Source organism: Heterodontus francisci, chromosome 18 (genome assembly GCF_036365525.1).
Source record: "Heterodontus francisci isolate sHetFra1 chromosome 18, sHetFra1.hap1, whole genome shotgun sequence".
In the NCBI taxonomy this organism is placed as follows: Eukaryota; Metazoa; Chordata; class Chondrichthyes; order Heterodontiformes; family Heterodontidae; genus Heterodontus; species Heterodontus francisci.
Window position 1 is genome coordinate 2805667 of NC_090388.1, and position 13699 is coordinate 2819365.

Genomic DNA, 13699 nt, shown 5'->3' on the forward strand with positions numbered 1-13699 from the left:
CTTCCTTAAATAAGGAGACCAGTACTGTACAAAGTACTCCAGATGTGATCTCATCAATGCCCTGTATAGTTGAAGCATAACCTCTCTACTTTTGTATTCAATTCCCCCTTGCAATAAATGATATGTAATATTTCCAAGTTCACGGATGACACCAAATGTAATATTTCCAAGTTTTCAAGTTCGTGGATGACACAAAACTAGGTGGGAATGTGTGTTGTGAGGAAGATGCAAAGCAGCTTCAAGGCGATTTGGACAGACTTAGTGAGTGGGCAAGAATGTGACAGATGGAATATAATGTGGAAAAATGTGAGATTATCCACTTTGGTAGGAGGAATAGATGTGCAGAGTATTTCTTTATTGGTAAGAGATTAGAAAGTGTAGATGTACAAAGGGACCTGAGTGTCCTCGTCAATAAGTCACTGAAAGCTAACATGCAGGTGCAGCAAGATATTAAGAAGGCTAATATGTTACAAAAACAAGAAATGCTGGAATCACTCAGCAGGTCTGGCAGCCTCTGTGGAAAGAGAAGCAGAGTTAACGTTTCGGGTCAGTGACCCTTCTTCGGAACTCACATAATGGTATGTTAGCCTTTATCGCAAGAGGATTTGAGTACAGGAGTAGTGAAGTCTTGCTTCAATTGTATAGAACCTTGGTTAGGCCGCACCTGGAGTTCTGTGGGCAGTTTTGGTTCCCTTCCCTTAGGAAGGATATTATTGCCATAGAGGGAGTGCAACGAAGGTTCACCAGACTTGTTCCTGCGTGGCAGGACTGTCCTATGAAGAAAGATTGGGAAAACTGGGCCTGTATTCTCTGTTTCAAAGAATGAGAGGTGATCTCATTGAAACCTACAAAATACTTAAAGGGATAGACAGGGTAGATGCAGTTAAGATGTTTCCCCTGGCTGGGGAGTCCAGAACCAGGGGACACAATTTCAAAATAAGGGGGAAGCCACTTAGGACAGAGATGAGGAGAAATGTCTTTACTCAGAGGGTTGTGAATCTTTGGAATTCTCTACCCCAGAGGGCTGTGGAAGCTCAGTCATTGAGTATGTTTAAAGCAGACAGATTTCTAAATACAAATGACATAAAGGGATATGGGGATTGTGTGGGAAAAAGGCATTGAAGTGGATGATCAGCCATGATTGTATTGAATGGTGGGGTCGGCTCGATGGGCTGAATGGCTGACTCCTGTTTCTATATCCCTAGAACATTCTATTAGCTTTCCTAATTATGTGCTGTACTTGCATACTAACGTTTTGCGATTCATGCACTAGGACACCCAGATCCCTCTGCATCTCAGAGCTCTGCAATCTCTCACCATTTAGATAGTATGCTCCTTTTTTAATCTTCCTGCCAAAATGGACAATTTCACATTTTCCCACATTAGACTCCATTTTCCAGATCTTTGCCCGGTCACACAACCTATCTATGTCCCTTTGTAGCCCCCTTATGTCCTCTTCACAACTTACTTTCCTACCTGTCTTTATGTCATCAGCAAATTTAGCAACCATACCTTCGGTCCCTTCATCCAAGTCATTTATATAAATTGTAAAAAGTTGAGGCCCCAGCACTGATCCCTGTGGCACACCACTCGTTACATCTTGCCAACCAAAGAATGACCCATTTATGCCTACTCTCTGTTTCCTGTTAGCTAGCCAATCTTCTATCCATGCCAATATGTTACCCCCTACACCATGAGCTTTTATTTTCTGCAATAACCTTTGATGTGGCACCTTATCAAATGCCTTCTGGAAATCTAAGTACAATACATTCACTGGTTCCCCTTTATCCACAGCACATGTTACTTCTTCAAAGAACTCTAATAAATTGGTTAAATGTGATTTCCCTTTCACAAAACCATGTTAACTCTGCCTGATTACCTTGAATTTTTCTAAATGCCCTGCTATAGCGTCTTTAATAATAGCTTCTAACATTTTCCCTCAGACAGATGTTAAGATGGCCTGTAGTTTCCTGCTTTCTGTCTCCCTCCCTTTTTGAATAAAGGAGTTACATTCGCTGTTTTCCAATCTAATGGATACTTCCCAAATCTAGGGAATTTTGGAAAATTAAAACCGATGCATCAACTATCTCACTAGCCACTTCTTTTAAGACCCTAGGATGAAGTCCATCAGGACCCGGGGACTCATCAGTCCGCAGCTCCAACAATTTGTTCAGTACCACTTCCCTGGTGATTTGTAATTTTCTTGAGTTCTTCCCTCCCTTCCATTTCCTGACTAACAGCTAATACTGGGATGTTACTTGTATCTAAAGTCAGGTTGGTGTAGGCTGCCAGTATAAAGGGGCCATTCAGCCCATTGTGTCTGTGCTGGTTGTTTGAAAGAGCGATCCAATTTGTGTCACTCCCCTGCAATTTATTTTGTCTTTCAAGTATTTATCCAATTCCCTTTTGAAAGTTATTATTGAATCTGCTTCCAGCGCCCTTTCAGGCAGCACATTCCAGATCACAAAAACTTGCTGTGTAAAAGAAATCTCATGTTGCCTCTGGTTGTTTTGCCAATTGCTTTAAATCTGTGTCCTCTGAGATGAACCATGTGGCAAATGAACATTAAGGATCAAAAAAGCCAGATTTTTATTCACATGGATAAACAGGTCTTGGTGAAATGTGGTGTATTTGTAACTAAAGGATAGCTGGTGAAATGTTTGGAAGATGTGAAAGGCTGCACAAGGGGTCCTGCATCAGTTGAATTGAAAGGGTGGATAGGGGTTAGCGACTGCACTGATCTGTCACGTGAACCCATTCGTGTCTTTCCCAAACACTGTTTTAAACTCGAATATTCTTCTCTTGTACAATAGCAAATTCGAAAGCTGCGAAGGGAGCTGGATACTTCCCAAGAGAAGGTAGCAACACTCACCTCTCAACTGTCTGCCAATGTAAGTAATGCCTTTCTTACTTAAAAATAAATTTGTGGAGTAAAAGCAAGACACTGCAAAAAGACATTTGGATCTTCATCTGATATTCATCCAGTAAAAAGTTTGGGTGACTGCCTTGATGATAGATAGGTTGCTAGGAGATGCAAAACCCCTTGGGACAGGAATATGCCTTATGCTATTGATTAATAATATGTCAATGGTTAAACTGGATTTGTCTGAAGGGCCTAACTCAGTCTTGTTTTTACATAGCTAGGTTTTCAGAGGCATAGACCTCAGCAAATGTCTCAGATATAAACAGAAAGTGCCGGAATTGCTCAGCAGCTCAGGGAGCATTGGTGGAGAGAGAGAAGCAGAGTTAATGGGGAGGATTTTTAGCTCCTACTGGGGGCGAGCACGGAGGCTGGCAGCTTTGGAAATTCACACTGCTGGCCGGCGTGCTGGTTTCCCAGCAGCATCCTGCCCCGGGCCACTTTCCCAGAGGTGGGATGCGGGTTTGCAGAAGCACTACCCACCCACAAGCGGTGCAGCAGACCTGGGGGGGAGGGGCAGTGCTTCAGGCAGGTTTTGAGGCCTTCCCTACCTGCTTGGCTTCAGCTGCAAGGCACGACTACCCTTTGGAGGCATTCACCCTCCACAATGGTGGCCTAGCTGCTGAGGGCATTTTTTATTTTAACATTAAACAAAATGGAGAGAGGACACCTCCATCTTGGGCCATCCTATCTCTCACTTACTGGAAAAGGCAGACTGCTGCTTCTAATGTGATTGGCCTTCCAGTTACAAGAGCCTGCCCAACATCCTTAATTGGACAGTGAGACTGCCCTCTGGCCATTAATGGGCCAATTCAAGGAAATCGCTGTCAGGTGACTGTTGCCCCCACAATGCGGGTTTCTGACTCCCATTTAACCCTGATGTCAGGGTCCTGAAGCCCACAGGGAAAATCCTGCCCAGTGTTTCAGGCTGATGACCTTTCATCAGAATTGGAATAAATCAGAGCTGTAACAGGTTTTAAGCAAGTACAGAAGTGGGGAAAGGGGGGGATGGGGTGGAAAGAACTAAAGGGAAGGTCTGTGATAGGGTGGAAGGCAGGAGAGACTAAATATCAAAAGGGATGATGGTGCAAAGCAAAAGGAGATGGTAATGAGACAAATAAAGAAACAAAAGCTGGAAAAGAGCAGAATCATCACCAACAGCTCCTATGCAGAAAAATGGGAGCAGAGGTTATGATCTGAAATTTTAATCTTGATGTTGAGTCTCTTCTTCTTCTTCTTCTCTGGCCTCCTTGTCTCGGGAGACAATGGATACGCGCCTAGAGGTGGTCAGTGGTTTGTGGAGCAGCGCCTGGAGTGGCTATAAAGGCCAATTCTAGAGTGACAGGCTCTTCCACAGGTGCTGCAGAAAAATTGGTTGTCGAGGCTGTTACACAGTTGGCTCTCCCCTTGCGCTTCTGTCTTTTCTCCTGCCAACTGCTAAGTCTCTTCGACTGTAAAATGACTAATGGAAAGATGAGGTGCTGTTCCACGAGCTGCTGAGCTTCATTAGAAGAGTGCAGCATGTCAGAGCAGGAGGGAAAATTAAATGGCAAGCAATTGGAAGCTTGGGGTCAAGCATCCAGACTGAAAGGAGTTGTTCTGCAAAGCAATTACCATCTGCATTTGGTCTCCTCAGTGTAGAGGGGATCACATCATAAGTGACAAATATAGGAGTAAATCGCTGTTTAACCTAATGTCATGGCTTGCCTGGGCGTGGGACACCTGCAACTGCCTCCCTGCTCTCTGTTATGAGATTTTAACAGTTTCCTCCTAGACACAGGTCTTTCTCGCTGCACAGGCAATTTAAAATAGCGTCTGTGGATTTTCCTGTTCCTGGAGCAATTGGTAAGATTGGAGCAGTGGAGAGTGGGAAGTGCCTGCATGGAAGGGGCTGCTCCCAATTTATCTGCCCAAAGTTTTACCGATCCAGGGTTAACATAGTTTTGGTTCTTGACATTGAATTAGGTAGAATGTACAGTACAGAAACAGACCATTCGGCCCAACTGGTCCATGCTGGTGTTTATGCTCCACACAAGCCCAGGATTAAAATATTGCCTGGATGTTATGGTCAAGTGAGGAAGTGTCAAAGGGGTTCCCTCTTTTCCCTCTCCTTGTTTGACCACAACAGGTTTAATTCTTTCTTAAAGTGGATGCACTGGCCAATTCAGTAGGTGTTTAATTACTTACTTACTATAATCACAACAAGAACCAATGGGACAGGCTTTCTTGAGGTAACAAAGAAAGAGGTTAACTTTATTGTACCTAAAACCAGTGGCGAGCTCGCTGTACAATGTGTCTTTGGGGATCCTGCCATCTTCCATGCGGTTCACATGGCCAAGCCATCTCAAGCGCCGCTGGCTCAGTAGGGTGTATAAGCTGGGGATGTTGGCCGCCTCGAGGACTTCTGCATTGGAGATACGGTCCTGCCACCTGATGCCAAGGATTCTCCGGAGGCAGCGAAGATGGAATGAGTTGAGACGTCGCTCTTGGCTGACATACGTTGCCAGGCCTCGCTGCCGTAGAGCAAGGTACGGAGGACAAAGGCTTGATGCACTCGGACTTTTGTGTTCCGTGTCAGTGTGCCATTTTCCCACACTGTCTTGGCCAGTCTGGACATAGCAGCAGACGCCTTTCCCATGCGCTTGTTGATTTCTGCATTGAGAGACAGGCTGCTGGTGATAGTTGAGCCTAGGTAGGTGATCTCATGAACCACTTCCAGAGCGTGGTCGCCAATATTGATGGATGGAGCATTTCTGGCGTCCTGTCCCATGATGCTCATTTTCTTGAGGCTGATGGTTAGGCCAAATTCTTTACAGGCAGCCGCAAACCTGTCGATGAGTCTCTGCAGACACTCTTCCGTGTGGGATGTTAATGCAGCATCGTGAGCAAAGAGGAGTTCCCTGATGAGGACTTTGGTCATCGCTCTTAGGTTGAACAACCTGCCATTTGATCTTGTATGGAGGAAAATTCCTCCTTCTGAAGACATGAACACATGTGAGAGCAGCAGTGAGAAGATCCCAAACAGTGTGGGTGCGAGAACACAGCCCTATTTCACGCCACTCAGGATAGGAAAGGGGTCTGATGAGGCGCCGCTATGCTGAATTGTGCCTTTCATATTGTCATGGAATTAGGTGACGATACTTAGTAGCTTTGGTGGACATCCGATCTTTGCTAGTAGTCTGAAGAGAACACGTCTGCTGATGAGGTCAAAGGCTTTGGTGAGATCTATGAAAGCAACGTAGAGGGGCATCTGTTGTTCGTGGCATTTCTCCTGTAGCTGGCGAAGGGAGAACAGCATGTCAATGGTGGATCTCTCTGCTCGAAAGCTGCACTGTGCCTCAGGGTAGACACGCTCAGCCAGCTTCTGGAGTCTGTTTAAAACGACTCAAGCGAAGACTTTCCCCACTATGCTGAGCAGGGAGATTCCACGGTAGTTGTTGCAGTGACCGCGGTCACCCTTATTCATATAGAGGGTAATGATATTGGCATCGCGCATGTCCTGTGGTACTGCTCCCTCATCCCAGCACAGGTAAAGCAGTTCATGGAGTGCTGAGAGTATAGCAGGCTTGGCGCTCTTGATTATTTCAGGGGTAATGCCGTCCTTCCCAGGGGCTTTTCCGCTGGCTAGAGAATCAATGGCATCACTGAGTTCCGAATTTGTTGGCTGTTCATCCAGCTCATCCATGACTGGCAGAGACTGGGCTGCATTGAGGAATGAAACCCACATGGTTTCGATAACCCTGTTGCAGTTTTACATCAAATCAATGAATTAAAAATCTAACCCCCTCGTGACTTTAATGTATAAGATTATACAAAGCTGCTTCATAGAGCTGTTGGAGTGATCAAAACACATAAGAAAAAGGGAGGTTTTCAGTCTTTTAAAGATGGGGAAGGAAGTAATAAGATGCAAAGTTTTGTAAGAGAGTGCCATTGTGTGAAGCTAAGATGGTTAAAAATACTTCTCTCCACATTCACCAGATTCATCAAAACGTTCTCAGGATTAGATTGTCGGAGTGATTGTATAAACTAGGATTGTATTACCTGGAATATTGAAGGTGATGAGGGAATTTGACTGAGGTTTTTAGGATTTTGAAAGGAATTGATCGGGCAGATCGAGAGAAACCTTTTCTGCTGGTTGGGGAGTCTGGGAGGAGGGGGACATAACCTTAAAATGAGAGCCAGGCCATTCAGGAGGGAAGTTGGGAAACGCTTCTTCACACAAAGGGTGGTAGAAGTGTGGAAACTGTCACAATAAACAGTAAATGCTCAATTAATCATCTGAAATCTGAGGTCAATAGATTTTTGCTAGACAAGGCTATAAAAGGATACAGAGCCAAGGTGGGTGAATGGAATTAGGATACAGATCAGCCATGATCTCATTGATTGGCAGAATAGGCTCGAGGGGCTGAATGGCCTATTCCTGTTCCTATGTTCCTATACTCCTATATTCATTGGGAAATCCCCTGCTCCCTATCAAGCCCACCTGTGAATTGCTGTAGATTATTTCTACCATAGCTATTGACTTGGTATTGTAACTACTTCTGCTAGCCAAGTGAATGAACAATCAAACCAAGCTCATTCGCAATGACAGCATTATCGAGTACTCAGTAATGAGTTCCACATTCTGCACCATTTAACAAAAACATGTCAGCAAAAAAAAAAGCTTCCCAGTTAATGAAATACCCTCGAGAAATTTAGTTTGTGGCAGAAATTTTTATTAATAAATTTCTTGTCTGATAATATCAGGCATTGGAAAATTCCAGAATCTGCCAAACGCCTCTGAAATAACCATTTAATTTCTTGTCATCCAGCTTATTTTCTAGCTCTTATATTTTTGTTGACCAGATTTACCCAATCATTACAGAGACTGAGATGATCATTTTCACAGAGATTGAATTATTAAATTATAAATGCCCATCACACAGTCTCAGTATAGGATGCAGCTAACCAAAATGAAACTCTGGTCCTGATATATACAGGGAGGTGGGAAGCGATTGTGGGGGAATCCCTGGAATCCTGGGATGTTGAATGTACCGGCAGGACCTCATTATCATTTTTTAAATTCCATTTCCTGTTTTGGAGATGAGGATATCTGTTCGAAATGAGTTCTATAATGGAAGGACTGAGGGATTATTTGTCAAAGAGATTTGCAGAAGTCCGAGTGAGGGAAAATATGCTGGTGTTTCAGTTTGTGGCTCAGCTGTAATGTGAAAAAATCCCATTATAGCCCAGGTTGTTCAGATTCATATTCCATTCTGGCTACCATAAACCATTAGTACATCATCAGGGATGTAACTTCACTGTTAGTGGTCTCTGGCTTATTAAGGAACGGTACAAAGCTTGGACTTGCTTGCGCTGTTGTAAAGGATAGTTTCTTTAGATGAGGAGAAGGGAATGATCTGTCAGCACAGAGATGTAATTACATATATCTCACCAGGCACAATGGTACAGTGATGATAGACCTTCTGACATAAGACGTGCTTCTTGTACAGAATGCTTCTAATTGAACCTAGATGTCATTATTTGAAGATACCTGAGAATGACAGTTTCCTGCTCTCTTTACATTTGATGTTCCATTTAACAACAGTCAAATTGACAGAAAAAGTTATTAAGTTGTAATGAGGCCTGTCATCTGCCTGATGCATAAGTGCACTTGAGCCTTTGAATATTGTTACACTCTGTGAATGAACCTGCATTCTGCTACAAGGAATGCGTGGAGAGTGGATTGGCTAACTAGCAGGAAACAGAGAGTCAGGATAAGTAAAACATTTTCGGGTTGCAACAGGGATCAGTGCTAGGGCCTAATGTATTTATAGAATAGAATAGAATCGTAGAACGTTTAAGGCACAGAAGGAGGCCACTTGGCCCATCACATCAGTGCTGGCCAAAAAACGTCCCACCCATTCTAATCCCACCTTCCAGCATTTGGTCTGTAGCCCTGCAGATTACGGCACTTGAAGTGCATATCCAGACTCCTTTTGAATGAATTGAGGGTTTCTGCCTCAACTACCCTTTCAGGCAGTGAGTCCCAAACCCCCATCACCCTCTGGTTGAAAACATTTTTCCTCATCTCCCCTCTAATATTTCTACCAATCACTTTAAATCTATGCCCCCTAGTCACTGACCTCTCTGTTAAGGTGAATAGACACTTCACCTCCACTCTATCCAGGCCCCTCAAAATTTTATACATTTCAATCAGATCTCCTCTCAGCCTTCTCTGTTCCAAGGAGAACAACCCCAGCCTATCCAATCTTTCCCCATAGCTGCATTTTTCCAGTCCTGGCAACATCCTCATAAATCTTCTCTATACCCTCTCTAGTGCAATTACATCCTTTCTGTAATGAGGTGACCAGAACTGCACACAGTACTCAAGTTGTGGCCTAACCAATGAATTATACAGTTCCAGCATAATATGATCTATATTAATGAATTGGATGAAGGGGCGAAGTGTATTGTAACCAAATTTGCGGACGATACAAAAATAGGTAGGAAAGCAAGTTGTGAGGTAGACACAAAGTGTCTGCAAAGAGATATAGGTAGGTTAAATGAGTGAACAAAATTTGGCAGATGGAGTATAATGTGGGAAAATGTAAGGTTGTCCACTTTGGCAGGAAGAATAGAAAAGCTGAATATTATTTACATGGAGAGAGACTGCAGAATGCTGCGGTACAGAGAGATACAGGTGTCCTTGTACATGAATCACAAAGGTTAGCATGCAGGCATAGTAAATTTTTAGGAAGGCAAATTGTTGGCATTTATTGCAAGGAGGATGGAGTATAAAAGTAGGGAAGTCTTGCTACAACTGTACAGGACAATGGTTACACCGCACCGAGAGTACTGTGTGACTGTCACTGACCTCATCTCCTCTGGAGTTCTTCCCCCTACATCTTCTCTCCTAGAGTACTGTGTACATTTTTGGTCTCCTTATTTAAGGAGGGATATACTTGCATTGGAAGTAGTTCAGAGAAGGTTCACTGGGCTGATTCCTGGGATGAAGGGATTGTCTTATATGGAAAGGTTGAGCAGGTTGGGCCTATACTCATTGGAGTTTAGAAGAATGAGAGGTGATCTTATCAAAATGTATAATATTCTGAGGGGTCTTGACAGTGTAGATGCTGAGAGGATGTTTCCCCTTGTGGGGGAATCTAGAACTAAGGGGCACAGTTTCAAAACAAGGGGTCTCCCTTTTAAGATGGAGATGAGGAGGAATTTCTTCTCTCAGAGAAGAATTACCTTTGTAATTCTCTTCCCTGGAGAGCAGTGGAGGCTGGGTCATTGAATATATTCAAGAAGAGTTAGACAGATTTTTGATCTATAAGGGAGTCAAGGTTATTGGGGAGGCAGGAAAGTGGAGTTAAGGCCACGATCAGAACAACCATGATCTTATTGAATGGTGGAGCAGGCTCGAGGGGCTGAATGGCCTACTCCTGCTCCTCTCTCTTATGCTTTTCTTAGAGGCTAAAGCTGATCTGAAAGTCTGTGCTTGGAAATCAGAAGGATTCCAGATTTCCTATTTGCCTTTTTTCTGTGGAGCCAGGATTTTCCATGGCAACAGGACTGCCATCTGCACTCCTTATGCCAGCCCTGGGGATTGGCTACACAAGCTTTCCAGGGTAAGTTTGCCAAAGTTTAGTGTTCCTACCTGTACTTGGAAGCTCATCACTGACCAGGCTGGGGGAGGGGGGGAGCAGTGTGTGAAAATGCCAGCTATTGAAGGCAGACACCTGAAGCAATTTGAGACAGTCTCGAACATTAGCAAATTGCCTCATTCTGATGAAGTGACAAAACTACCAAGAATTGCCACTCCACTGTTCCAAGGTTGATTTATGCCCTTGATTTACCTTCTTAAAGTTTCTGTGGTAGTTGTGCCTCTCCTAGCAACACCAAATTCTGTTCCCAAGGAGATAACCACATTAATCCATGATAGTCACCTCATACATTTGGAGATGGCACTCTGAATGTTGAGAGATCTTTCACAGGCACTGGGATTCTCGTTCTGAATGTTATTGGACATAGAGATTCTTAGTGTTGATATCGGCCTGTTACTGGGGGCTGAGGTTCTCTCTTGATACAAACCTGTTAATGAGATGCTTGGACATTTGATGTTGTGATAGACCTGTTTCTGGAGGCTGATCTTCTTACTCAGCTCCAATTAAAGGTTAGAAGTGAAGGCTGAGGCCCAAGCTTCTTTGACTAAGTGTTTGTTCACCTGTTCTAGTGTCATTCTTATTTGGTTCAGTGTCAATTTTTAATTACACTTGAGATGTTTTGCTATACTGAAGGCGCTACATAAATGCAGCTCATTGTTGTATTTACAAATGTATATATACAAATGTAGGGATTGACATCTAATAATTTGATAAGTAGCAAAGAACATCACTCTGCAACCAAACAGCAACTTCAGAAACTGACCATCTAGACTTACACATGAAGATTGTGCCCGCACCTTGGATGTAACAACAACAATAACTTATATTTATATAGGGCCTTTAATGTAATAAAACATCCCAAGGGCCTTCACAGGAGCATTATAAAACAAAATATGACACCGAGCCACAAAAGGAGATATTGGCCGGAATTTTACGGTGGATGGATGGGAGCCGGATTCCGACATGAAAGTCGGTGGCGAACCCGCTTCCGCCTCGCCCGGGGATCCGTCCCACAGTTTATGGGTCCCCTGGCTTTAATTGTCCCGAGGTGGGACTTCCAACCACAGCACCACCAGGAGCAGTGGCCACTGCTGGGATTGCAACCAAGCCATGGATCGAGGAGGGAAGGTAAGTAGGCGCATGCCTCACCAGGGGGATCAGTCCTTCCCTGGTGAGGCTGGAGTGGTCCTTTGGGGGGAGGAGGTGTCTTGGGTCCCGTGGGTGGGTTGGGAGGCAGGGGGGCGGCCCTCAATCGGGCACCCTGCCCAACGGCAGCTATCGCTGGGTGGCCTTTCACATCCCCAGCACACCCGCTTGCCATGGGTAAAATACCGGTGGTGGCGGGTGAGGGCCCTTAAGTGGCCAATTAGGGGTCTTGATTGGCCTCGGGCGGGCCTTTTCCCACCACCCAACCCCACCTCGCCTGACCACCGTAAACTTGTCCAGAAGCGGAATCGGGACGGGTAGGCCTCCCGGAGCCTGCCGCTCAATTTTACGCCGCCCCCACGCCACCATCCGACCCGCTGGGGTGGCGTAAAATTCCAGCCATTAGGTCAGATGGCCAAAAGCTTCGCCAAAGAGGTAGGTTTTAAGGACTGTCTTGAAGGAGGAAAGAGAGGCGGAGAGGTTTAGGGAGGGAATTCCAGAGCTTGTGGCCGAGGCAACTGAAGGCACGGCCACCAATGGTGGAGCGATTAAAATTAGGGATACACAAAAGGCCAGAATTAGAGTAGTGCAGCTATTTCAGAGGGTTGTGGGGCTGTAGGAGATTACAGGAATAGTGAGGGGCGAGGCCATGGAGGGATTTGAAAGCATGGATGAGAATTTTAAAATCAAGACATTGCTTCACCGGGAGCCAGTGTAGATCAGTGAGCACAGGGGTGATAGGGGAACGGGACTTGGTGCGAGTTCAGACACAGGCAGTAGAATTTTGGATGGCGTCAAGCTTACGGTGGGTAGAATGTGGGAGACTGGCCAGGAGTGCATTAGAATAGTCAAGTCTAGAGGTAACGAAGGCATGAATGAGATTTCAGCAGCAGATGAGCTGAGATGCAGTGAAGTCGGGCAATTACAGAAATGGAAATAGGCGGTCTTAATGATGGCGCGAATATGGGGTCGGAAGCACATTTCAGGGGCAAATGTGACACCAAAGTTGCAAACAGACTGGCTTAATCGCCGACTGTTGCCAGGGATGCAGTCAAGAGAGGTGATGGTGAGGTAGAGCTGGGTGTCATCAGCATACGTGTGAAAACTAACACTGCTTTCGGATGATGTTACTGAGGGGCAGCACAGTGGGGGAGCAGGAAGAGAAGCCATTGCAAGTGATTCTCTGAATACGATTAGATAGATAAGAATGGAACCAGGTGAGAGCAGTCCTAGCCAACTGGACGACATCTACTTGAAGGTAAATCAGTGACAGATCAGTGGGAGGTATTCAAGGAAGAGATGGTGAGGGTTCAGAGCAAATACATTCCCTTAAAGAAAAAGGCAGGGCTAACAAATCCAGAGCCCCATGGATGTCACGGAGCTCAAAGGAGAGGATGAACGAGGAAAACTTATGACAGATACCGAGAACTCAATACTGCAGAAAACCTAGAGGAGTATAAAAAGTGTAGGGGTGAAATTAAAAAGGAAATTAGGAAAGTAAAGAGAGGGCAGAAAAAAATATTGGCAAAATCAAGGAAAACCCAAAGATTTCTTATAAGTGTATAAAGTGGATATACACAGCTTATACACACTACTGAGTCAGCGGCGCTTGAGATGGCTTGGCCATGTGAGCCGCATGGAAGATGGCAGGATCCCCAAAGACACATTGTACAGCGAGCTCGCCACTGGTATCAGACCCACCGGCCGTCCATGTCTCCGTTATAAAGACGTCTGCAAACGCGACATGAAATCGTGTGACATTGATCACAAGTCGTGGGAGTCAGTTGCCAGCATTCGCCAGAGCTGGCGGGCAGCCATAAAGACAGGGCTAAATTGTGGCGAGTCGAAGAGACTTAGTAGTTGGCAGGAAAAAAGACAGAGGCGCAAGGGGAGAGCCAACTGTGCAACAGCCCCAACAAACAAATTTCTCTGCAGCACCTGTGGAAGAGCCTGTCACTCCAGAATTGGCCTTTATAGCCACTCC

General features: G+C 44.9%; 1 protein-coding gene across 5 annotated transcripts in view; it reads left to right on the forward strand.

The window, feature by feature from the left end:
* nav3 (neuron navigator 3) overlaps positions 1-13699 on the forward strand; it is a 361431-nt gene that overhangs the window by 237329 nt on the left and 110403 nt on the right. For all 5 annotated transcript variants that reach the window (XM_068050100.1, XM_068050098.1, XM_068050099.1 and 2 more), the window contains one exon: positions 2814-2891. In XM_068050100.1, coding sequence (XP_067906201.1) covers positions 2814-2891 — 78 coding nt within the window. The remainder of the gene's footprint in view (positions 1-2813; positions 2892-13699) is intronic.